Genomic DNA, 25,741 nt, shown 5'->3' on the forward strand with positions numbered 1-25,741 from the left:
CCGTTGGAAGACTTTCGAGAATCGCAATTTCGCTATCGATATTATCGAAGTGTTCGTTCCTAGAATATCGAATCTCGAAGTGTATGCGCAGTGACATTCTCATCTTTCGCGCAATTCTTCTTCTCATCTAACGTTCGTATTTTTTTACTCACAATTTTTTACCCGATATTCGGATAACAGAAGGAATGAAGAATTTTTTCAAACTACACGGGGCTTTAATAAGATCAGCCGTCTTCGATATAATCTCGTCGCGTTAGAACGAACGGGGGATCTATTTTCTGGCGGCGGAGGGCGCTTCGTAGCGCAATCGCGGTGTCACGCGGTTGTTGTTGTGACAGAAGTGTGTTGCGGAATTTGTGTTCCCCGAGAGACTCTCGAGCGTCGTCGCCACCGATTCCGTCGAGTCAGCGCAATTGTCGGGAAGAGCGGGAAGAGAGCGTGCGAACAACAAGATCGAGGGCGAGTGAGCATCGTTGTGTCGCGATCCCCACGCGTAAACGGGGACGATGAAGTTCCAATACAAGGAGGAGCATCCGTTCGAGAAGAGGAAGGCCGAGGGCGAGAAGATCCGACGAAAATATCCGGATCGAGTGCCTGTGAGTAGGAATGGGCCGCTTTTTCGCTTCTCGATGCGTTTCGTTGGGCGAGGAAAATCGATTGGACAACGGACATTTCGACGACGCGTTGCGTTATTTCGAAAGTTCGAGAGCGAACGAGCGACACACACGCGTCGAGTCGAACGATCTCGGATCCAATTGTGTTTTCCTGGTCCGGAGGGAGCCCAAGGTCGCGTTTATTCTGCGTCACATCGGTCTGCCTGTATCTCGTTGACGAAGCATCGCATTTCGGAGTCCGAGAATTCTTTCTTCTTTTCTTATTTACGTCGCGAAATTACGCGATTCATGCTATCTCGCGTCCTTTTTCGTGCATCCTCCCCTCCACGCGTATTGATCTGTTTTACGTACGTGTGTAATCGAGGTTTTTTTTCGAGCCTGTCTCCAAATATGCGCTGTTACCTGAGCTGCGAAACTATTTATCTTTAATCTGTTTCCATTTTAGTCGAATAAGATTATTCGTTTTCTCGCTCTACGCATATTATACGCCTGTCTGTATATGCTTCTAACGAAATTTTAGAATAGATTTTAGAATAGACTTTCAAAAGGAGAAGAGCATTATAGACCTTTGTTTCTCCCTGACAAAAACATGATCTTTTACATCTTGCTGTTAGATCAGGCTAATGTTTCCTCTCGGATTTATAGGCGCACAGAACGTCTATCTTTATTAAGCATTAAGCATTTTTCCATTAGTTTTATGCTTATTTGCTACTTAAAAATCACGCAACCACTCACACACAACACGACCAAGTATATTAACGATATTTTTTTTTTTTTACGCAGTACGAATTGCTGCGATTTTTATTTCAAAATTTAAATTACGTATTATTTAATATATCCTTTTTTAAAATAAATTTCAATTTTTAGCTTCTAGCAAATAAATTAAAAAATTAAAAATCGGATATAATTTTTAATATTTACAAACTGAATTGTATATTTTTATTGCTCGATACATATTTCATGGAACAAGAGTCTTTTGTTTGTTAATCTTTTCGTAACTATTTATAATATTTTGATTACCTCCACAGAATCGTTTACATATTAATTCATGACAAAGTATATTTTCAATCAACTCTAAAAATCTAACCTCTTTCATTTTCTTTCTCTCTCTTTCTCACTTGCAATCATAATCATATGGTAAAGAAAATATTAATTGTGTGCTTATCGCTCGTGTGAATGAATCATCGATCATAACAGTTTCATAAAAGTATCACACCTAATTGTTATTGTTCCGCGAAATACGCACATTAATCAAGGTCAATATTATAAAACTCAAACCTGGATCTTGTTATTCAATAGTTGGACAAGATTCAATCATATAATGTTAAATACATAATTTGAAATTTGTCTTTGATCCAGGCAACGAGGGCAAAAATTTTGCTGATTTAAAAATTTTATTAGCGAAGATTAAAATTCTTTAAATTTACTACCTTTATTTACTACTAATTAACTTTATTAACTTTAATGGAAATAAATTTATGGAAATTGATTTGTTTGATGCGATATTTATAATGATAGCGAGCTAATAAATATATTTTTCTACAATATCGTCAATACACAGTCAATATTCAGTTTATATATCTTTCTTTGTTTAAAAAATATTTGAGATGTAAAAACAAATAATAAAATAAATGTTAATGTTGTTGAAGGTAATAGTTGAGAAGGCGCCTAAAGCAAAAATTAGCGATTTGGACAAGCAGAAGTATTTGGTACCTTCTGACTTAACTGTCGGCCAATTTTACTTTTTAATTCGTAAGAGAATCCATTTACGTCCAGAAGATGCTCTATTCTTTTTTGTCAACAACATCATTCCACCAACAAGTGCTACTATGGGTTCTCTTTATGCGGTAACTATAATGAATATTATATATACAATATTTATTGAATAAAATATCTTGATTTCAACCATTGATTACCTGTATTAATTCTATCCAAATCTTTTTAATCAGGAACATCATGAAGAGGATTTCTTCCTATACATAGCATACAGTGATGAGAATGTTTATGGTCATTAAACTTCCTGGGATGAGCAAATCGCCAAACCGACAAAGGATTCAGCAACCAAAATCTACCATTTATCAATGTAGTCCTCATAGATGCTTTCGAAAACTGAGCATACAAAATTACATTTCTCAATATTTTGCGTGAGATTTTATGTCTTGACACTGCACATTTGCTTCCTCCAAAGAATTACATAACTTGTGATGATAAGGATGCTTCTTGTCGGTTACATTCTACCATCTCTTAAAGGGCTTAGTTCATTGTGTAATTTAAGAACAACTAATCTGTGCAGAATTATGTGATCATGTATAACGTCTAGCCTAGCCATAAAAAGGAAAAAAAAAAAAAAGAAAAGTCTTTGTATTGTCGATTACCATTACTATTTGCTGTCACATATTGTGTTTTATTGCACATTAATCATAATGTTCTCTGAAATGATAGTAGATATCATACCATTATAAATTTAAAGTATGGTATAGGATTCTATACGTAATATTATTTTCATCAATCTAGATTAGTGTTATTGTATTGTACATGATTTTAATGTTACTTGATCTTGAGGAAGGACGAAGAGAACTTATTAGACATGCAGGAGAGAAGAAAAATTTTCTGTAACGGCTGGGAGATGTAAGGCCAATAAAAGAAATTAAAACGCGATGAAAATGTCTTATTTTTTCTTTTTTCTTATTAGATTTTTTTTTAATCTAATATACCAATTTCTTCCTTTTAATAGACCCACTTGATCAGTTGCTGACAGAAGTGACGTTTCTTTCAATATACCAATACTAGACTTGTTTTGCCCGAACATTCTAAATTTTTAACTTGTTTGTCCCCTGAATACGTTTCGCGCTCAATGTATATCTGAACGAAGACATCACAGTAGTTAACTTTCTTCTAGCAACGAAGAAACAGTTTAAATATCATGGAAATGGCAAGTTATGAAAAAAATAATACAAACGTTACTGTTGATAGATATATTAGTCAATTATATAATCTTAGTCAAGAAGATAGCAACTGGATCGTCACGAGTTCTTTTATGATTTTTACAATGCAAACAGGTATTGCGAAAAATAGCAAGTTTAAAAAAAAATTAATTTTCTTTTTAATTCATTAAAACAAATTGTTTTTTTTATAATCGTATATTTATTATTATATGTATAGATATTATGATTTTACATGCAAACTGTAGGATTCGGAATGCTAGAATCCGGTTGTGTCTCTTTGAAAAATGAGGTCAACATTATGATGAAGAATGTAATCGACATAGTCCTTGGTGGTCTAACTTACTGGATTTTCGGATTTGGAATCAGTTTTGGATTAAACGAACCAAACAACCCTTTTATCGGTACCGGAGGTCTATTCATAGATCCTTCTATCGATGATGAATATATGGGTTCCATTTGTGCCGCGTTTTTATTTCAATTAAGCTTTGCCACCACTTCCACGACCATCGTTAGTGGTGCTATGGCTGAACGGTATTTATTCTATAATGTTCTCGAGAACAATAAATGTAGTATATAAATTTTAAATTTAACTTTTGATATTTGTGTACATTTGACATTTTTAGATGTAATTTTAAAGCGTATTGTGTCTTCTCGTTTCTAAACACTATTGTATACTGCGTGCCAGCCGGATGGGTATGGGGCGATCACGGCTTTCTGAAGAACATGGGAGTTGTGGATATTGCTGGCTCAGGACCAGTACATCTTGTCGGTGGTGTTTCAGGTAATCATAATGGCAAATACGTATATTTAATCAAGCTTCGATATTAAAGTAATAATTTTCAATAGATGATTATATAAATATATCAATCTATCTATCTATCTATTTGCTTTCATACAGCACTTGCTTGCGCTATTATGCTCGGTCCTAGAATAGGCAGATATGACAACGGCAACGATCCTCTGCCTCTCGGATGCCCTGTTAATGCGATCATGGGACTATTCGTATTATGGTAAAACAATAACAGCAGATTACCGCGTCGAGAAAAAGCATAATATATATAATATGTCTAAATCATGTAGGTGGGGCTGGTTAGCATTTAACAGTGGTAGCACATATGGAGTAACCGGCGAACGATGGCAGTATGCCGCTCGAGCAGCCGTTTCTACAATGATGGGCAGTATGGGTGGTGGTCTGATCGGCTTGGGATTCAGCTTGACTAATCCGAAAGGGATCGATATCCTTAGTCAGATAAATGGTATTCTCGGTGCACTAGTAGCGATTACCGGTACATATTACTTGATCAATATAGAAATAAGATTTAAAAAAATTAAATCGAACCGATTTTTAATTATAACGTTACCTCAGGTGGATGTTTTTTGTATAAAGCCTGGGAAGCGATAATAGTTGGGATGATAGGTGCTTTTATCACGTGTATTGCAATGCCAGCGTTAGATAAAATTCGCATAGATGATCCTGTTGGAGCTTCCGCCACTCATGGTATTTAATTCCATCTTTTAAACTTTTATAATCTCAGAATGAACTTTTATATTTATTGCGATATAATAAAAATGTATGCATCTGTTTAATATATAGGTGCAAGTGGTATCTGGGGAGTTATCGCTATCGGCTTATTTGCTGATAATCCGTATCCCTTAGATACCACAAGTGGAAGGAAGGGTTTGTTCAAAGGTGTTTTGCATAGAATGATGATTTTACATATTTTTTGTTCCAAGCTATCATTTACCTTATAGTATATAAATTTTTGTAGGAGGCGGCTGGTATCTATTAGGAGTACAAAGTTTATCCGCGCTTTGCTTAATAGTTTGGAGTTTTGTTACCTCTATTCTACTGCTCTGGGTATATCATATAAGTTAATTTAATATCATATAATTTCATTATTTAAAAAAATATTAGATGTAAGATTAAGATACTTTTTTTCTTGCAGGTGATAGATAAGGTAATACCGATCAGAATGTCGGTTTATGAAGAAGTTCTTGGAGCAGATCTTGTAGAGCATAGAATACGTCATTCAAAGGTATAAATTTCATTAAAATTTTAATTTCTGTTATCTATATTTTAATCTCATAATTTTTTAATTTGCATTTTTACAAATCACTTATGCGAAATATGTTTGTCAGATAGGTGTGAGCCGCGCCATGTCGGCGCTTCGGCCATTTACTATGGAAAAGGAACTGAGAAATGTACATCCTGTGGGCATTAATCCTGGTAAGATAAAATTATCTCTAAAATCTACATCGAGATGTTATATAGTAACATTATTTATTTCTTTGATGCAGGTCATGATTCGTTTCTCGCTCAGCATAAGAGCAAAAAATTTAAGAATTTTACTAATTCTAAAAAACAACAGCCATCAAAAAAATTGATGACGAAAAATTCTCAAATCAGAACGATTGCAGACTCTGCGATATCTACAAAGGCAAAGCCGCACTTTGCTTGGATGGATTAAGATGTAAAAAGAAAGAACTCGTACAATAAGAAACTCATCGATATTTCATCGGATGTAAATTTATTACAAATGTATAAACATATACACGTGCACTAATTTCTAATTTCGTCGCACATTCTCTAATATAATCCGTAAAATGTGTGTACGGAAGACACATCCTTTAATAAATATTTTTAAGTTCTTACGCATTCACGCAAATAAATATTGATCGTGCACATACACACGCACGCACATACGATACAAAGATAAATGGACATGAGAAAAATCACAGACAAACTGAATTTTAACATAGCCTATGGCACGGATATCTTTTCAGTTAAATAACTTTAATTAATCATGATATTAATTATTATTCCCGGTAAGATAATATTTATAATCATTATTATATTCTTGATATTTATATTAATGCTCATTATTACAGGAAATAAAATATTTCCATAAATATTTGTGTCTTCATAATTTCATATATTGAAGACGATTATACATCAGATTACTCTACTTCGTTTATATATTGGCAGGAATTATCACTGAAGACCACATTCAGTATATATTCACAAAATACCAAATCCTTTTTCGTTTTCAGATATTGTACTGGCACATGTGAAAGATATTTACAATTTTATTATGCTTATATAATATTCTCAATTTTCTGTTAAGTAATACTTTAAAATTTTCTAGATTGATTTTAAAAAACTTAACTGGATATATATGTATGAATGAAAGAATTTGTGAATATTCTGGAAATGTTAGACTAGAATATCATACCTTTTTCAGATTTACATAATGCATAAGTAAAATTCCGCGTATTTTACTAATTTTTTTCATAAAATATCATTTCATTTTTATGACAATTGTTATTTAAAAGTATGACAATTGTTATTTAAAAGTTATTCAATAATTATGTTCAAAATGTGTATCTAAAAAATTAATTATTGTTTTCTATATTACTCTATGTATGTGTAGTGTGTGGTATACTATCTATATAAGTGCATTATAAAGTATTGTAATATCTAAATTTGTTCTACAAAATTCTACTTTGAAATAGACTATTAAAGAAAAGACTTACCAATTACATGTAATATGTGTAATTTTATGGAACACAATAGGTTGAGTATATATTAGCTTGTGACTATATCATTATTATATACTGCTTAACGCCCACTGCGAAACTTCTGTAGGGAGGCCTGGATAATTTTTCACAGCATCCATAACTTGTTGCGATGTTAATGTAAATTTGTAATACTGATATTCCTTTTCAAATTTTGTATTCGTGTTTCCAACTGGTACCAAAATTTCTAAATTCTAGAAAATATATATATATATGTTTATCCAGCTTCTCTTCAAGTACTTAATAAAAAAAAAATTATTTTATGGCAGTATCTTACCTTGATATGCTCGAAAGCTTTCATGATAACTGGTTTTTGGACAGATTGTATAGAGGAATTCTGATGTGTAAACTTAATATAGCGATTATAGACCGCTTCAAAATTCAATGGCTCACCATCATAAATCTCTGTCTCGTGTTTCATTGCTATGACCTATAATAAAAAACATAGCAACTAATGTATTCTCTTTTATTATAAATTATTTTAAATGATAAATTATATAAATTAATTTCACTAGAAATAATTATAAGGAACGTACTAAACACATTTCCAAAATGGATAATCCCTCAAGCATCAACAATTTATCATCTTCTGAAAAGATTTTACTCGCTTCCACAAAATCATTGACTTCCAATTTCTGATGCTTTTCGGATAACGTCGAAACGGCGACTGCGAGAAAATTTCTAAAGCTCCTCTCACTTACATCGATATGATACATTCTCTTAAGTAAATTCACCATTGTAACATTGCTAGTTAAACTCTTAATATAATCATTCCACATAGAACCGAATTGTGGATCTATTGTACAATCATCATATTGTTGCTCAACTTTATTTACGTTCTCATCATCAGGTAAACTGAGAAGATTTTGAAAAAGTTCCAGACGATCATCAAATGCGGACATAGGCTGTTCCGAGGATGATGTATCGCCAGGAAACAAGAATATTTGGCGATGTGAAAATCTCGACTTGACTCGCTTCTCCAGTAACTCCACAACATCTAATCTACAGGTTATTCCTAATACACATATTGGCACCTGCAAAATTAAAGTTTCTCATCCATATTAGACTTTTACAAAAAATATTTTTTAATTAATTTTTTAATACATTTGAATATTTACCTGTGCAGACTGAGCAACATCAAATAGATTATACAATAATGTTTGATTGTGATGTCCACAAAACAAATCAAACTCATCAAGTATAAAAATGATTGGTTTTGAACGTTTCTTATCACCAGATTTCAGGCAATCTAAGAGGAAACTTAGATTTTCTGCAAATGTGCCAAAAACTTTATCACCAACTACATTTTCCAATTGCATCTGACGAGTTAGATCTTTTAGTGCTAAACGATCATCAGTATGAACTAGTCCATGAAGATTCACTATTAACGCATTATCTTGAAAGCTTTTTAAACCTGATAATTCTTTTAAAACGCTATTGATAAGCTGAAATTATATAAAAATTGTTATATATTAATATATACATATATTTTTTACATGTAATTGTAAAAGGTAACTATACCGTCGTTTTTCCACTGCCTCTGGGTCCTACTAACAAAGCAGAATTGCTTTCACCCATTTCAACAGTACGTTTCACTAAATCAAACACATGTAATCGTTCCTTAACATGATGTCTAAACTTAGTTTCAGGGCACATTATTCTACGCTTCAAATATTTTCGCGTAAGTAATATCATATTGTCTTGAAAGTCAATTGCCATATCTTTCTTCTTACTCATTGTTTTTCTCAAACTTGAACTACTTGGAAAAAGATGAAAGCCCTGTAATTAATAAAGTTTATCGAGATTTTAAAAATACCAACACTCCAAATGCACTTAATACAAATTGATAAATCTTTACAAAGAATTTTTTATTATTTTTTCGAGTAATCAATAACCCAACATCAATATGTCATTATTTTATCATTGTAAATATATTACAATTATATTGACATATAAATGAAATTATTATATACAGTTAATCGTACTTTACCTTTAGGGTTTAGGATGCAATGTTTATAAATATAATATATATTCAGGATGTGCGTCAGAAGACATAACCCAATCTCTTGCAAGCGAAGTTTAACGACTCCAAAAATGTATTTTTTGTGTAAACTTGCTCGAATTTTTAGGATTAAATTTTTTTCAATCAATTACGATATCGCGATGTCACTGTATTTTTAATGCAGAAAATAACACTGTACGAGTAGCAAAAAAATAATCCGGTCGGGCATCGGACGTCAAACGTTGGAAGGAAATATTTACCAAACAGACATGGATGATGCAGTGCAACCGCCGGAGAAGAACTGCACCTTTTTATTTAAAAAACGTAAAATTCGTAACAACGCTACGAGAAGACGAAAAGAGGCGAATGGCGGTGACGGTGAGTCGTTGTAATAAATAATCGATTTCAATGTAGACTAATTATAGATATCACATATCTATTGGACAAGTTTAGTCAGGCGAAAGAATTTTAGGTTATGTCTAAATAAACATAAATGTAAATAAATGTGTGTATATCATTTTTTATGTAGACAGTAGCGAGGATGAGACCACGGTGGTTAAAAAAGAGAAGAAGCAAGATGATCATAATCCTATGATACAGAGTGTGAGTATTTTGCAATGTGACGAAATACTATATACATATAATCTATAATCTTTTATCTCTCTCTCTTAAATTATACCATTACCATTATATGTAGTTATTGAATTTTAAATAAATCCAGAATATGTGACGTTTTTTATTAGTCTGATATAACTTGATCATAATCTTTATTTTTTTTTTAGACAAATGTAAAGAAACAGCAAGAAAGGACCAATTACGATGATGATGGTGATGATGATGATATAACTGTCTCGTATAAAAGTAATAAAACCGCTTTGCTAGCTGGCCCAAGTGACCAAGGAGCAACAGCTATTTTGCAGACAGAAACAGAGAAAGACAGAGATGCGCAGGCGTTATTTGAAAAAGCCCAAAAAATAAATGAGGTATTTTGAACAAATTATATTTATCAGATATCTTCATTAAATTTAAAATTGATTTATCTGAAAAGATCAAATTATTATTTTTATTTTAATTATTAGGAATTAGAAGGAAAAGAGGATGATAAAATTTATAGGGGCTTGAACAATTACGCACAATATTATAAAAAGAAAGATACTGCAGCTGGAAATGCATCCAGTGGAATGGTACGTAAAGGACCAATTAGAGCACCATCTAATCTTAGAGCAACAGTGAGATGGGATTATCAACCTGATATATGCAAAGATTACAAAGAAACTGGTTTCTGTGGTTTTGGAGGTATGCATGATTATAATTTATTTTAGTATTAGATAGATATTATAGTTTGCTTTATAATAGTTTTTTTAAAACAGGTTATAGTAAAAATTTTCTTTTAAATCTGATTTTAGATAGTTGTAAGTTTCTTCACGATCGGTCAGATTATAAATTAGGATGGCAGTTGGAAAGAGTGGCTGCTACTGGAGAAAATGATAATAGTGGGGATGAAGACGATAAAAAGTATGAGATTGACAGTGATGAGGACAAGTTGCCATTTAAATGCTTTATTTGCAGAAACAGTTTTACAGATCCAGTTGTTGCAAAGTATAAATTATTAAATTATAATTATTCAATACTGCTACTATATTAATACTTTAATATTTAAAAAGGACTAATCTATTTTTTTTTTTTTTTAGGTGCAAACATTACTTTTGTGAGAAATGTGCTTTAGAACAGTATAAAAAAAGTACACGATGTTATGTCTGTAATATTCAAACTAATGGCACTTTCAATCCTGCAAAAGAAATCATTGCACGCACTAAAATGGAGGAAAAAGAAAAAATAACTGCAGCAAGCGAAGATTCTGATGAAGATTAATTAAAGTAAAGTAATCTTTATTTCCAAATATACAATTCTATAACAATTAATGTACGATATGAATGGAATAACAATTTGTAGGAATTGTAAGTGTTAACATAGATTATTTTATGTTGTCAACAACATATATTAAAGTTTATTATTTTTGGAATATTTAATGACAACTAAACTCCAATTTTTTTCTTATTCTTTGAACAACGATTTCAAAGATTTCGAAAGATTTCGAAAGACTTTTCGAAAATGTATCGAGTTTGTTATGAATATTATGAATTAATAAAGATATATACATATATATACTTTATGATAATGTAATGCCTATATAACAAGAGGAAATTTTAATTATTCAGTCGCAGAATTCATTATGTATTTCCATATATGTAGGCTTATGCATACATATATACTTACAGAAAAATATTTAGATATACATAATTCATAAAAATATATCAGTAGGAATATATAAAATTCATAAAATACAATTTATATTTTTTCAAGGCACTACAAAAAAAATATAATTCAAAATTCACTTTATTTATTCAAATGTGAAATTTTTAAAATGCATCTTAATATTTTTAATTGCATTAAAATATGATATGTATATATATGTATTTTTACAGTATATACTTTTTTGTCCGGAATCATTCTCTTCGAGTTTAGAAGTCGTTCCGCTTATAATTATCGGGCTAATGATTCGCAAGGGGAACCCTGTTTGGGGCAAAGGCGCTACGTGTTGGAGCATCGCGACGCGAATCGATACACGGCGCAGGCGGCGTGTCGACGACAGTGTATATGCACAGCGGCAGTGTTGTTTCCCTCGTACCATGAAAATGTCACGATTGCTTTTCACGGGCCGGGATTGAGCCCCGGTGTTCCCGCCTTGCTCGCAGCGGGCGATCACGATATAGGAATTGCGTGAGACAAATCAGTAGTAATCTCGCAATCTCATTCGCAAAAACACGTCGCGACTGATCACCGCGTTCCGCGGCGAAATCATCTTCCGCTTCGTCGAGAATCGATCTTCAACGAAAGGACACGGCGCGCAAAAGGACGCAAACTCTACGTGGTGTAATCCTGGACTGCGCCGCATATTCCGATGAAGCGAGAATCGTTGTTATTTGCCAAAAGTTTATTTATAACGAAAAGATTTGCACATTTCGAGTGTGACGGGGATTCGCTTAGCGAAAGATTTAACGCAGTGATTATTCATTGAGGTAGGTCTTGGCGTCGTGACAACCAAGGGAGAGAGAAAGAGAGAAACATTTTATTGAAAAATATCAAAGATATTAACTTGATTAGAAAAGATAATGGTGTGATTTTGAGATATCGTGATGTTTTAATATATACTCTTACATTATTAATACATACTCTCCATATCTATGTATATTATCCGTATGTAAATATTCAAATTAAATTCTGACATTAATCTCTCCACGACGAAATCGCTAGTCATTGGTATTGTTAATCAACGGATCATCCGTACGCCTGTCTATCCTCGTACGAAATCGCCGTACGACATTGTTACGTAAATTTATTCGCGCGTTCGATTATATTCACACTCTTGTGCTGTTGCTGACGTATGTCGTATGTAAGAACGCGAGGGTGACTTTGTGATGAGTGATCGACTGCAGTTGTTGGCAAAGAAGTGCGCCGCGTCTCACGATGCTGAATAAAACAACAGCCTCTTACAGAAAATAATCTCATCCTAGAGTGCTCAAAGTGAAAATCATCTTTGCCGCATTGATTGGATTTTCATCAATAGCCTGACGAGCCACGAAAATTAATCGACGCATCCAACTCATTTTCTTTATTCCGATGCGAGAAATCTGTGAGCAGAAAAACGGCATTATCACTGGGAAGGTGCGGTATTTCACGGCGACTCCCTATCAACCAGGTGGGTGATTTACGCGCGGCGTGATAAGGACGCCGATATATATGTGTGATAAGTGGCTTTAATAATATCAATTCTCGTATGATTATGTGAATGCACCAGTTGTAATAATCAATTATTCTTTCTGCATTCATTTTTCTATCTTCGATATCTAAATAACGTGCGAAAAGATAAGCCAGCGTCGTGATAAAAATATAAAAAGAGAATATAATATACTTAACAAAATTTTTTTAACACATTATATTAAATAATGTGTTATCAAAAATTGTTATTTCATAAAACTCGATGTTGACATTAATATCAAAATATATTTTCATGCATTAATCTTGCGCAATTTTTTGAAAAGCTGCAGTTATAAACAAAAACATTTTCTTTTTTATTAAGACTCTGTTTCTCGTTTACCTTGTTAATTATAATTTATACAAGACTGAATTGTTATTGTTAATTTACGCAAATGTATGCAGACAAGTCTTGGCGATCGATTTTGCATTCGATAAATATATTCGTGTGTCCGAGAATAATCTCTATAAATCGCATATCGCGCGCACGCGGTTCTCTAAGTTTCACGACGCTTCATCGTTTGGCTTATATTCGTCGTTCATGCTTATCTATGGATATCGCGTTGGGCCCACGTGCTGCGCATATGCGTGACGTGTTGACAGTCGAATACCAGTGATAATGAGCATATTATTACGGAGATGACTGTGTTGGCATATAGGCAAGTTCAAACAATAATCGTCAATTAATTGTCCAATAATTTTTTTTGCCTCATTGATATTGTGATAAATTTATTTTGTCGCGAATATAAATTAATACATCGTTTTTCAGCATGATATTTTCGAAAAAAATAATAAAAAATAAAAATGTTTACCTTCAAGATAAACATGTTTATCTATATATATTCATATGTAAACATGTTTATATATATATATATATATATATATATATATATATATATATATTTATATGTACGTATTTATATAATTGTTGTAATCAAACATTTCCCAGACAAATTTCTGGCACGATTCGGAGTCGATATTTCTTTAGCAAAAATATCGCAGAATGTCATACGTCATTTGCCGCGACTAATTTACAATGTTAAATCTCTTGGCAAGTAAGTATAAGTCTAAAACGTAATCTCTCTCTCTCTCTCTCTTTCTTTAGACTCGCTCCAAGATAAATCAGACACATAAAGTTTTGTATGGAATTCTAAAGGAAAACTGACTTCGAAGTACATTTCGCAAGTGTTTTTCAATTTAATCTCGGAATGAATTATACTTGTCTTATAATGTAGTCTCATACATGTATAAAAAGAGGCAAATATGAAACAAAACGCTAATGTCTTTTGTCGTCGGTCGCTCTACTGTACGTATTCGGTCGCGTTTCAAAAATAACTAACGATGAGAAAATAGAAGACTGCGAAAACGTGAGCCATGACGCGGATGTGATTGTCGGCGACATTAGCGAATACCAGATTGACACGTGCACGTGTATATACACACGGTATTTACATACTCGCAACTCAAGTCTATGCATCTATATGTATATACTTTGAAGTTCGGAAAATGTATATATACGGTGACTACGGAGCCGCGTAATCGGTTTCGGATCGATAAATCGCGTACGTATATGATCGCGCCCGCGACAATAAAAAGCCAACATTGAACGTTTGAAAAACGTAATTAATTGTGAGAATATGACATGAAAATTGCAGAAATCGAATCGCATGCGCATCTTTCTATCCGGGAAGATTAACGTCTATTGACAAAGGAAGAATATAATTTTAACGCTTCTTTCTTTTTTGCAATTTGATGACGCAGTTTTTTCTTATCCTTAATAATCGGGAATTATTCATGTAAATTTGCACTTTTTTATAATGAGATAATATTGACGAAGACGACTGTAAACAACAACACGACAGAACGTTAATAAAAATTTAAAAGTTAAAATTTGAGATAAGACATTGCAATATTTTTGAAATTTTACGTACTTTATAATGTCTGGTTACGTGTTAAGAATTTTCTGCTATTAGTTTTTACATAAATTTGTGAGTTTCATCATGTCTATTTTTTCTGCAACTCTTTCGTAAACTTTGTATAAATAATCGCAGAATTTTCCTGTATATATATATGCGCTATACAGAAAGTTGTGTTACTACATACATATAGATCGATGAATTAGTATGTATGAACACGTGAAAGAGAGCCTTTGTATAATATGCGCGTTACCCTAGTAGGTCTTGCATTAATTCCGGGAGTTAATCAGCCTTGGTAAAACGCGTGACCTCCGCGTGCTTCAATGCGGGCTCATAAATGTTGAATTACCGCTGCGAAATATAAGTGCACGCGAAAGTGGTTCTCCGGTTTCTTTGAGTAAGGTCAACGGTAAGCAAGACCGCTATGTCCATCGTAAGTTGCATGAATCGAAGAACTGCAACAAATTTCGATGTTTCGTATTGCCTATAAAAAAAGAGAGATATTAATAAAAAATATTTTTAAAATTGTATTAGCCAAAAATTCATAAACTTTGATAAAACAATATAACGGTATAATTTTTCTGTACATTAACTTATATGCAAATATATCAATTGCGATAAATGCAACACGAGTTGAATAACATTCCTTATTATTAGCAGTTACTTATTTATAGCTAGATTTAAGGCGTTCGCGATAAATGTTGACTATTTCACTTGTTACTGTAACGAATATCGTACACATTAACAAACGTGGTCAGTGAACCGCGCTTATAGACGTGACGCATGTCTTTCCACGTGCACCGCGTGATAAATTTCACAATTGCGAAACACAATATACCATTCCGTATTGTTAACACACACTCATTCCCAATCTACGTCGTTCTTTACGCGCTGCGTCATAGCGCGAGAGAGAGAAAGAATCATCGTTTAATATTATGTGTTTTATTAACGAACCTTGATCCGCGATAAAGGAGAAGATACACGATTTTATAATAAAATAAAATTAGAAAATATATTTTTTTCGAAGACCGCGCATTTTTTTACATTCTGTGTCGGGCGAAGCAATCTACCGTTTAATATTTCATCGATAGCGTCAGTCAAACGAGGCGCGTCCTCGCAAAGGCAAATAAAATCGTAAAATAGATCGCACACGACGACGTCCTGTACATAGAACAAGTACTTCTATCAAAAAAAAGCGTAGTTTATTCTCATAAATCGCTCTCACTCTTAATTCTGCCTTCCATTCGGCTTCCGGATTTGCTTGTCTCTCAAATGTCAGTATTATCACCACCGATTCTCCTTTATCTCTCGGCTCGAATTCATTTTATCTTATCTGCGTTGATGTGCAGCATGACATATCGGGAGACGACCTATCTGTCATTAAAGACATTGCGACTTGGCGTTTTTAATTGTTCAATTAAAAAATATTTAGAATTAAATTATAGAACATGTTACAATTATTTTATAGATTAAAAGAAATAATTACCGAACGATAAACAAACGGAGAGGATGCGTCAGAGAATATAATCGACGAGATATGTTCGCTTTTATTGTGTTTTCATCATCTTATTATCCACTTCGCCAGATGGTTTCTGGCAGTGATGCCCTCATCGGAGGAGGAAAGCCAGTGGCTCGTTGGCAGCGGGGGCGGCCTCGCACCCTCCGGCGGCAGCGCGACGAAGACGAGCGCGGGCGAACGTGGCCTGAACACTAGGACCGGTCTTTACACCGAAGAGATGACGACGCAGCCGACGAGCGTCACCACAGCTGGTGTGAATTCGGCCTCGGCCGATTCCGCGGAGCACGATCTCATTGACTCCACCGCGGACGCGACCCTCCTGGCGCAATTCCACGAGGATGCCATTAAGCAGGTGATTTTAGAGATTGTTTCAGGAGCTATCTGTTAAACTTTATTAAAGAAGCGTCTTTAACTCGGATCGCTTTCTTCTTGAAATTATAACCTTATGTGACGAAAAAAATGCTTTTACTTTCAATGTGAAATGTGTCAGTGATATAATTGATATAAAAAAAAAGAAATACTTAACGATATCTTTCTAATATATCATAATATCTCTCTTACTGTTTGAAACTTGCAACTGCAATATATTTTTTAGTTTCATACACAAGCTTCAAAATTTATATTGCTTAATTTGTATAATATGAACATATGACTCATTTCAAATCTAATCGATTATGATCATTAATCGATTATCGAGATGCGCCAATTCAGCTAATCGATCGTACCAATGACAGAACTCGGATTCGTAAGCCGCCGCTTTATTGGCTCGTCGATGCATCGAGTGCAAGTGCAGTGTGCAGTGTGCAGTGTGTAGATCTGTGACAAAAATATGCGGGATGCAATAAAAACATAACCTAGGTAAAACGGCGTCATTGTTTTTTTTTTCGTCTTTTTAGGCCGAATTGTGAATGCTCTAAGTGAATGACTCCATTCTTTTACTCGTGAGCCCGAATCTTTTTTTCTTATCCTAGGAAAATGGACGAAGTCCTGGACGAGTCGATCGTCAAGGCAAAATATGTACCGCGCGAAGTACCGGGTTATTTGAAGGATTTCCCAGTAAATATTCTTTTTTTGACATTGGAGGTTACATTGGTAACTTCTTGCTGCAGCTGCGTCAATTTTTAAATTGAACAAAGGAAAATATAACTGTACATTAGTTAATGTTCAAATTATTATTAAAATTGATTATATGATATTATATGTAATTTTATTATACGATATTATATTTATTAAATTTAATGTAAGTCAATTTTTCATTCCAAAAAATTAAAATACCCTATTAAAAATTATAATTCTGAAAAATTATATATGCACTTTTTCTATACTTTTTAATTATTGATGTTTGATAAGACTGTCCCATGATTTAATATCGCATTATTGACAATTTATTTTCTTTATATTGAAAATATTTGTTGCATGTGTAAATATAAATAAAATATATATAATAATGTTATTGTAATGTTGCAGGCTGGTGTTGGTTACTTCCAAATTTTTGCCGCTTTTTGTACAGGCTTGAGTCTTGCAGCGGATACTGTTGAGTTTTTTGTTGTTCCTTATATATTGCCAAGTGCAGAGGTTGAGCTGTGCATCGAAGATAACGAGAAAGGATGGCTTGGTGAGTTGTCATTGTATCTTTTACGATATGTAAAGTTGTATCGCTAAATAACATAATTTTTCAGGCAACATTACTCTTATTGGGCTTGCATTGGGTGGTTTATTCTGGGGTGGCCTTGGAGACAGGTTGGGAAGACGCAGGTCTCTTTTATCAGCCATGTCTGTACATGCTCTGTTCAGCGGTGTTGCAACATTTATGCCCACTTATGGCACTTTTATGACGGCTAGATTCTGTTCTGCTCTTGGGTAAGCAATTTCTTTTTTGGCATCTTATATGATTTGATATTGTCCAAATTAAACTGAAGACTTAAAATGATTATTCAATTATTATTATTAGCCTTATTCAATCTATCCTGTTACAGAGTAGGAGGAGCTGTACCGCTGGCATATGCATATCTCGCAGAATGTTGTCCACGATTAAGTAGAGGTCGTTGGATAGGAATACTCGTGGCGGCGTGTGCGCTCGGAGGTGTCTACGCCGCACTCTTGGCTTGGGCGGTAGTACCCACGACAGGAGAAATGGTCGTTCTGGAAAACAAGGAACATTTTAGCGCTTGGCATCGTTTTCTGTTATTATGTTGTTTGCCAGCGTTGTGTTCCACGTTTGGTCTTATCTTTTTACCGGAAAGTCCGAGATATCTTGTAGAGGCTGGTCGAGACGTGGAAGCGATGATGGTTTATCAGGTATGTATATATATGTAAAACAAATAATATTACAAAATTGACCTCTTTCTCTATATAATATTTGTATCTCTCATGGTATAATTTAATGTCTTAGAAAATATATAAAAAAAATAACGCCCGGAAAAGTGCAACAGGTACTCAATATCAACTCTCCGAATTGGAACTTCCAACTAAAAGACCTCGCGGCTTGGCACCGCCATCTCCATGTAATAATCATACTAGTGTTTTGGCGGACATAATATATTCGATCGAAATGGTAAATATCTCAGAAAAAAATGTTTCGAATAATCATATAATTACATATAAATACCTTGAATATACGATTTAATTTATTTTTTGCACATATGTAGTTCTGGAATTCTTTTTTGGAATTATTCACTGCACCCCATTTACGCGTGACTTTAATCCTGTTGATTATCTGGTCTGTCACTTCATTCAGGTAAGTTTCTCTGCATGCATTTAGGTAATTATTAAGAATTCCATAAATTGAATCTTTACACATTATGTTCAGTCTTTATGGTCTTATGATATGGTGTCCTGAATATCTAAAATTTCTGCGTGCAATGGAATACAAAGCTCATACTGAACACTTATATGACAAGATTTATGATAATATAACGTTTACTGGTTCTTGGGAAAATCGTCAGTACAAAGATTCTAGATTTTCAAATTGCAGGTACAAAAATGATATCTCAATATACCATTATAAAATGAGTAGTATGTATATTTCTCAATTATATAATTAATGTATATTTGCAGATTCACTAAAATGGTATTTAGCCATGTCGATTTTGACAATTGTACGTTTCAGTCAGTGGAGTTCAGTAGCATTAAGTCTAGCAAAACTCATTTTAGAGACAGTTTTATTGTACATTCAAAGTGAGTACTAATATTTATACAATATTAAAATTTTTTTTATTTATCTCATTGTATAAATTGAATATATATATACATATCTTGTTACAGATTTATTGACACAGATTTATCCGCACAAGTTTTCACTAGATGTAAATTGGAGAATAACACAGAGTTAAGTTTAAGCGGACCCTGTCCAACTCTCGATTTGGATTATAATATTTATATTGAAGAGGCGTTGCATGCTCATCTCGTTGCTCAATTGGCTTTCGTACCTGCTGCCGCGCTCACAGGTTTGGCGCTTACCGTTCTCCAGCGGCCAAAATTAATTGGTCAGTTGACAATATGACTGAATAGTGTACTGTGTGAATCGACTTTGAACATAATTTTAAGTAGCAAACATATTTTTTAGGTCTCTCGCTTTTTTTCTCTTCCATTGCTGCACTGTGTCTGATATTAATTCACAGAAACAGTTCAGCAGTTCTGGGTTTTGAAGGTGGCTTTACAGCCCTATTTGCTGTTGCGTGGACATCATTAACTTTGGTGACAGTCGAGAGCTTCCCTACACATTTGCGGTAAAGAAATAAAAATGTTATGAAGATTTAACTCACATATTTTAGAAAGTATCACGTTTACACATTTCTTTTTCTTTCTTTTTTTTTTAGATGTACTGGTTTTGGACTTATAGCAGCAGCTATAAGAATATCTGGTCTGATAGGAACTGCAACATATCAGACATTATTGGGTGTGTCATTAATCGCACCTGCACTATTGACAGCATTGGTATTATTGATTGCTAGTGCTGCAACTTTTAAATTGCCTCATACTCATAATGTTTTCTTATAAACTTTCTATCGATAAAATGTCAACAATGCATAAAAATGAAAATTTGTTATTGCATATGAATTTATATGATGCTTTGCAAACTGAAGAATTAGATTCTTAGAAAATAACTTTGAATACGTCGGAGATAGAGAAGAGAATAAGGCATGTAAAAAATGCTATCTTTTATTCTTTATTCTTAGAATTTATTCATGAAAAATGATGTTCAAGACATGTCAATAATTTGTTGATCAAAAGGAAAAAATTTTTTAGAAGACAAGACTTTTTGTACAAAGTGACATATCTTAAGAAATAATGACGATAAGCAGTTGTCTTTGAAGACACTTGCATATTTGAAGCGCACAGAACATTCATAACAATTTTAGCTTGCTTGACACAACAGAGTATTCCAGAATTGGAGCAAAGTGTATTCTTGCATCTTATTGCTTATGAAACGAATGATGTTATACAAGAATGATAATAATATTCGGCGAAAACAAGACAAGAAATTGCAAGATCAGATACAATGTGTAAATTGTTCTACAAACATTGAGCAATGGATATGCGCATATGTGGAACTATTTTAATAAGGCATATGCCACAAAAGTGTCAATTTTAATAGAGGATGTATAATCATCCATATAATATATATATATATATATATATATATATATATATATATATATATATATTAAGAAATATTAATTATAGATTCCGGTAAATACTAATTAGAAATCGGCAGTGTTGTTTAATATCTCAATTATTCCAAAGACTCAATAGAATATATAACTATTCTTACTTTCAATCGAAAACAATATTGATGCATGACATAAAACTTTTCGATATACTCTGATATAGTTTGCGGAAAGTACCTAGGTAAACTCAGATGTGACAATGATGCATACAATACAGATCAGATTTTATATGTTTCTGTGAAAAGAAAAATGAAAAAACTTGCTTTACATATGTTGAAAACATTTCTCTATGAGAGCAAATAAGCAGTGTAATTCAGTATACTTCCGCTTTTTACCGACTTATTAGTATGCATTAGATTTATTAAGAGACGCTAGAATATTGCTAATTCGAAAGAGAGAGGCATTATTCACATATAAACGCTGCCGTATGAAACCTCAATTCCTAGATGAAGACTTTTGAGCAGAAAAAAATAGAAGCCTCAGTTTTATAGCGTAAAGATCCAAGAGATTATCGCCTCTAGTCAACGTTAATCGTTTTTAAGCTTATAGTACGATCAATTATGAACGTGCATCTGATTTTTTAGTGACATATCTTAAAACACATGTAGAATCTTATTTTCTACAAGAACCAGAATTACATACAAGTCTTAATGTATATATATGAGGTATAATATCTGTAATCTACTTGGAAAAATTCTTTGCTAAAGTTTTATCGTCATTAATAACACACAATGAATGACATTGGCAAATTGAAAGAATTGTAAGAGTGTTCCTTGAAAGAACCTATTCCTACGCAATAAGAATGAAAACAAAATGATGATGAGTCGTGACGATATCTTGCCGGAACTCGTAAAATACAACTTTTTCGAATCTTTGAGAAGTTTATCAAAGAAGAACTGTTGGCAGACTTAATAGGATAAATGTTTACGTCCCATCACGGTTAGTGAATTTTTTCATATCAGACTGTTGATCAATATATACAGGAAGATTATTATTCAAGCCCAGATTTTAAGGATGTTTAATCCGAATAAGGAGAGAAGTAGAAACGAAAGAGATCCTTAAATTGGTCGACAAGCGAGCGTCATTACCACATTCCAGTGATTGTCTTAGAGATAATTTCGTTTATTTCCGATAATATATAATTGTAATGGAAATCGTTCGTTTCTGCTTAGGGAAAATCACAATTCTTCGTAAACTTGGTCGTGGAGCGCGAGCTGTGTCGGTATCGCTATTGCGATTATATCTATTTATGTAACGTATATATTGAGATACAAAAATACATTTACGAGCAACGTATATATATATATACTCATTGGAATACAAAGTTACGATCAGATTAAGCATGTTCATTGTCGGGACCATGTGATGACCAGCTTTTATCAGTTTTTTTTCATATTGGAAATTAGAATTAAAATGTAATAATATTGAGGCAACACCGATGCCGGCAAATAACGCAGCTCCACGTAATTAATCCTGCTACGCTACAATATTCAAGTTTATCATCACATAGATATACATATATATATATTACACATATTACATTTTACTCGATTACACATATCATATTTATGAGCAAGCACTTTAGATTCGTAGGCCTTAGTCAAATTATTGACTAGAAAAAATAAGAAATGCACGTACAGAGGGGAATATGTAAAAGGCAACGTGCGAAGTAACTGTCAAAATAAGTAGACATCACGGGAATAGAAAATCTAGAGACACTATTTCCTGAACTTACATTTCTTTAGCAAGAGTTATGTTTAGTCGATAAATATAGTATACGTATATTTTTTGTTTTACACAAGAGATTATCAACTGATCAAATTATAATCAAAAGCGCCTCGTTGAGATGCAGCATTTGTATAATTTGGTCAAATTTCGCGCATATTCCGCAAGTAGTATAATATTAAATAATTATTTATTATATTGTGAATCAGGAATATTATATGCACACAAAAATCATACTATTCGGACAAATTGAAGTTTACTGAATCAGTTGATAATCATTGTGTCACAGAGAGACTGCTTCTTAATTGTTAAAGTTAAAAATATTTAATTATTTTTAAGTTAAGTTCTTTTACATAATCGACGCGATTATATGAAATCATATATATACAGAAATGTTTATAAAAATTTAGTTTTTTTTCTAGAGTTTTACATTTGGTCACAAACATATTTGACTGCTCACAATTTTTAATCTTTGTGATACAAGGAAGAAATAATACTTCAAAACGAAATTTTGATGTGAAATTGAATAAAACGTGAGGATAAAAAATAATGTTTTTGAATATTGTTATTGCGAAATTTGTATATCTATCTTGGAATTAATTATATAAAAGGACTTAAATAATTATTTTTTACTTCATAATATATATTATGATACTATCAGAGTCAAATACAATAATATATGTTCGACGAATTTTAAAGATGTTAAGAAAAGACATTTTAATATTATTATTACTTTATTATATATCGATAATTTGCATATTACTAGGATAGGAAAATCAATTTTGCATTTTTTTGCTCGGATTTTCTCGGTGTTTAAACAGTTACACAATTACATTTAGCTTGATAAAATTTACTTTCACAAAAATCTTTTCAACTCAATCACATGAAATAAATATTTCTCAAAGCCTTTAGCAATGTAGAAGTATAATATAAATTTTATTTACATAATTACGATTTCTATTATTGAAGAAACTTTTTGTCATAATGAAAGACACGTCATATTAAATTTTACGAAGTAAAGTCTATCAGTCTATTATCAGAAAATACTTAATCTAAGAACAACTATATCATCTTTAAAATACATATTTCGAAAGAATTGCGCATAGCACGTTACACACTATGTAGTAGAGAAAAGCAAAAACAATTAATTTATTTACATCACACAGAGCGATTAGATAAAGTTTATCTTTAATACGAATTGTTCTATTTATCTTTCGATTAATTCATATTTGTATATAGTCTTTATAGTGATAGCATAATTTCGTGCCGATCGAAATAATATCTAGCCAATATCTCCGCTGTAGACTGAAAGAGATGTCGCGCATTGACATGTATTATCGTTTTGCTCATTATCAGCGTACCTAAAAAATTGAACAAAAACGAGATTACAAAATGTAATTCTTTAAGTAATAATTTTGCCAGCAAGATCAATGTGTCCCTTCTCATGATATTTTATAAAACATATATGTCTGAGAAAAAAAAAAGGTATGATTTCGTTTTCATTTCGAATGCGATACGATTTACAAATGGATCGGATGAGTGCAATCGCACATATATGCAAGCAAGAACGATATTTTATATGCTTGCAGTGTACCTTTGAGCTATATACGTTTCTATGCTCTTAGAATCAAGTTCATGAAGGCGATTCATAGCGATTATTTTATACATTCTGTGCTCTCCTTCGAAATCGTTTTTTAATAGAGAATATATAATATGCGAGTCGGCGGATAAGGATAGGAAAGTGTTTCGAGAAATTCACACGAATGATGTATACTGTATATTTGCGAATAAATTTTGATTTTCCCGAAAATCGTTGAAACAGCGGCGTTGAGAGAAAAGCGAATGATTTCGGGAATTGTCTACATTGATTGATCTCGACGTATAATTTTCATATGATAAGAGTCGCAAGTTGTGAGACGGTAATTAAATTAAAATGTGAAATGTATTGGATTAATGAGAATTTTATTGAATCTTAGATATGTATATACATATATATTCCATTCCATGTACAATGTACCGCGAGTAATCCTTCATCCAAATTTATAAAATATACTTTTCTTTCAACATGCGCTATTAACAAAAAACTTTTTAATCTAGTCAATAATTTTTTAATCAAAGAATTAGCAATGAATGAATCGATGAATCCCAATGAGTAGAAAATTGAAGGTTGCATTCGCTTGTAAATGATAGAAATCGAGATTTTTAGAAGCATTGTAAAAAATTTAGATCAGCTTATTAATATTTTATTTATTTTATTAGCGAGTAAATATGTTTATTAATTCTATATTTATTTATTTATTAATTTGTAGAATAATAATTAGAAAACAAAATAGTTTCCATTTGTTCCACAGTAGATAATGCAGTTGACTTATCAATGCTCGATAAAAAAGCGATCTTTGATTCCGACAATGTACTCGAAGCAGCCATTTATCGATATACGCACGTAGTCCTAAAGAATCTACGCTCTTACACATATATACAAAAGAAATAATATATTTACTTGCCTTAGATAATATTTCTATTACGGCACAGTTGCTCGTATTGACACGTATGTATATTTAGCTTAAGAAATGTAAATACAGATTTCCGATGATCGCATAATCTATATTATTCCTTATGTCACGTAGGCGTGAATTTTTCGAACGCATAGAAAAAATGCGCGTTAATCGAAGTTTCTGGCGAATATATTGTGTATCCCGACGCGCGCAACGTCCTTTAGATCGTTCTCACAGATTGTTAACCTTGAGCTTGACCTTGGGCGTGCCCTGTTCTTTCCCCTCCTTGCGGCTGGCGCCGCGGATCATGTATCCAGCGCCCAGCGATGATCCATGGCCAACACGAGTCCTGACCTAACCTATTCTAGGCTATGTCTCTGTCCTCTCATACAGACAAAGCCTAGGAGAGGCTAAACCAAGTTAACTCGGTTCTCCTTCTGATCCTTTTTTTTTTTCTTGTCTT

General features: G+C 32.9%; 5 protein-coding genes and 1 long non-coding RNA gene across 12 annotated transcripts; 4 read left to right on the plus strand and 2 right to left on the minus strand.

Annotated features, from left to right (window-relative positions):
• The first annotated feature begins 216 nt into the window (after positions 1 to 216).
• On the plus strand, positions 217 to 3,278 carry LOC126856162 (gamma-aminobutyric acid receptor-associated protein). The gene is made up of 3 exons (XM_050604438.1): positions 217 to 596; positions 2,264 to 2,461; positions 2,564 to 3,278. Exons 1-3 carry the CDS (start codon positions 507 to 509, stop codon positions 2,627 to 2,629), a joined length of 354 nt encoding a protein of 117 aa, XP_050460395.1. The 5' UTR covers positions 217 to 506; the 3' UTR covers positions 2,630 to 3,278.
• Positions 3,279 to 3,533: 255 nt separating this feature from the next.
• On the plus strand, positions 3,534 to 6,215 carry LOC126855928 (putative ammonium transporter 3). The gene is made up of 11 exons (XM_050604016.1): positions 3,534 to 3,673; positions 3,805 to 4,090; positions 4,183 to 4,340; positions 4,458 to 4,569; positions 4,640 to 4,845; positions 4,926 to 5,057; positions 5,154 to 5,249; positions 5,329 to 5,417; positions 5,506 to 5,595; positions 5,699 to 5,786; positions 5,858 to 6,215. Exons 1-11 carry the CDS (start codon positions 3,538 to 3,540, stop codon positions 6,025 to 6,027), a joined length of 1,563 nt encoding a protein of 520 aa, XP_050459973.1. The 5' UTR covers positions 3,534 to 3,537; the 3' UTR covers positions 6,028 to 6,215.
• Positions 6,067 to 9,264, minus strand: LOC126855926 (origin recognition complex subunit 4). Of its 3 annotated transcripts, none has more exons than XR_007688301.1 (7): positions 9,126 to 9,264; positions 8,657 to 8,914; positions 8,254 to 8,580; positions 7,672 to 8,169; positions 7,413 to 7,565; positions 7,094 to 7,329; positions 6,067 to 6,618 (listed from the first exon to the last, which is right to left on the minus strand). XR_007688301.1 is itself a non-coding variant. In XM_050604014.1 (6 exons), exons 2-6 carry the CDS (start codon positions 8,870 to 8,872, stop codon positions 7,168 to 7,170), a joined length of 1,356 nt encoding a protein of 451 aa, XP_050459971.1. In that variant the 5' UTR covers positions 8,873 to 8,914; positions 9,126 to 9,264; the 3' UTR covers positions 6,067 to 7,167. The 3 variants fall into 3 exon arrangements, 1 of the variants encoding a protein (XP_050459971.1); XR_007688299.1 differs by having other exon boundaries at positions 6,067 to 6,944; XM_050604014.1 differs by having other exon boundaries at positions 6,067 to 7,329.
• A 108-nt stretch (positions 9,265 to 9,372) lies between these two features.
• Positions 9,373 to 11,160, plus strand: LOC126855927 (E3 ubiquitin-protein ligase RNF113A). The gene is made up of 6 exons (XM_050604015.1): positions 9,373 to 9,515; positions 9,667 to 9,740; positions 9,920 to 10,120; positions 10,217 to 10,433; positions 10,544 to 10,736; positions 10,829 to 11,160. The coding sequence occupies exons 1-6, from the start codon at positions 9,407 to 9,409 to the stop codon at positions 11,007 to 11,009; spliced, it is 975 nt and encodes a 324-aa protein (XP_050459972.1). The 5' UTR covers positions 9,373 to 9,406; the 3' UTR covers positions 11,010 to 11,160.
• Positions 11,161 to 12,249: 1,089 nt separating this feature from the next.
• Positions 12,250 to 16,501, minus strand: LOC126855929 (uncharacterized). Of its 3 annotated transcripts, none has more exons than XR_007688304.1 (4): positions 16,356 to 16,501; positions 16,095 to 16,243; positions 15,123 to 15,353; positions 12,250 to 12,829 (listed from the first exon to the last, which is right to left on the minus strand). It is a non-coding gene; the product is annotated as an uncharacterized LOC126855929 (long non-coding RNA). The 3 variants fall into 3 exon arrangements; XR_007688303.1 differs by having other exon boundaries at positions 14,197 to 15,353; XR_007688302.1 differs by lacking the exon at positions 12,250 to 12,829 and having other exon boundaries at positions 14,002 to 15,353.
• Positions 12,758 to 20,994, plus strand: LOC126855925 (synaptic vesicle glycoprotein 2B-like). 3 transcript variants are annotated; one of them, XM_050604012.1, is made up of 12 exons: positions 12,758 to 12,897; positions 16,455 to 16,740; positions 17,856 to 18,003; positions 18,068 to 18,248; positions 18,365 to 18,686; positions 18,781 to 18,942; positions 19,037 to 19,125; positions 19,198 to 19,362; positions 19,446 to 19,565; positions 19,653 to 19,873; positions 19,954 to 20,116; positions 20,207 to 20,994. In XM_050604012.1, exons 2-12 carry the CDS (start codon positions 16,471 to 16,473, stop codon positions 20,385 to 20,387), a joined length of 2,022 nt encoding a protein of 673 aa, XP_050459969.1. In that variant the 5' UTR covers positions 12,758 to 12,897; positions 16,455 to 16,470; the 3' UTR covers positions 20,388 to 20,994. The 3 variants fall into 3 exon arrangements, with proteins under 3 accessions (XP_050459969.1, XP_050459968.1, XP_050459970.1); XM_050604011.1 differs by lacking the exon at positions 12,758 to 12,897 and adding an exon at positions 13,821 to 14,008; XM_050604013.1 differs by lacking the exons at positions 12,758 to 12,897; positions 16,455 to 16,740 and adding an exon at positions 17,283 to 17,444.
• Positions 20,995 to 25,741: the final 4,747 nt, after the last annotated feature.

Source organism: Cataglyphis hispanica, chromosome 17 (genome assembly GCF_021464435.1).
Source record: "Cataglyphis hispanica isolate Lineage 1 chromosome 17, ULB_Chis1_1.0, whole genome shotgun sequence".
NCBI classification, from domain to species: Eukaryota; Metazoa; Arthropoda; class Insecta; order Hymenoptera; family Formicidae; genus Cataglyphis; species Cataglyphis hispanica.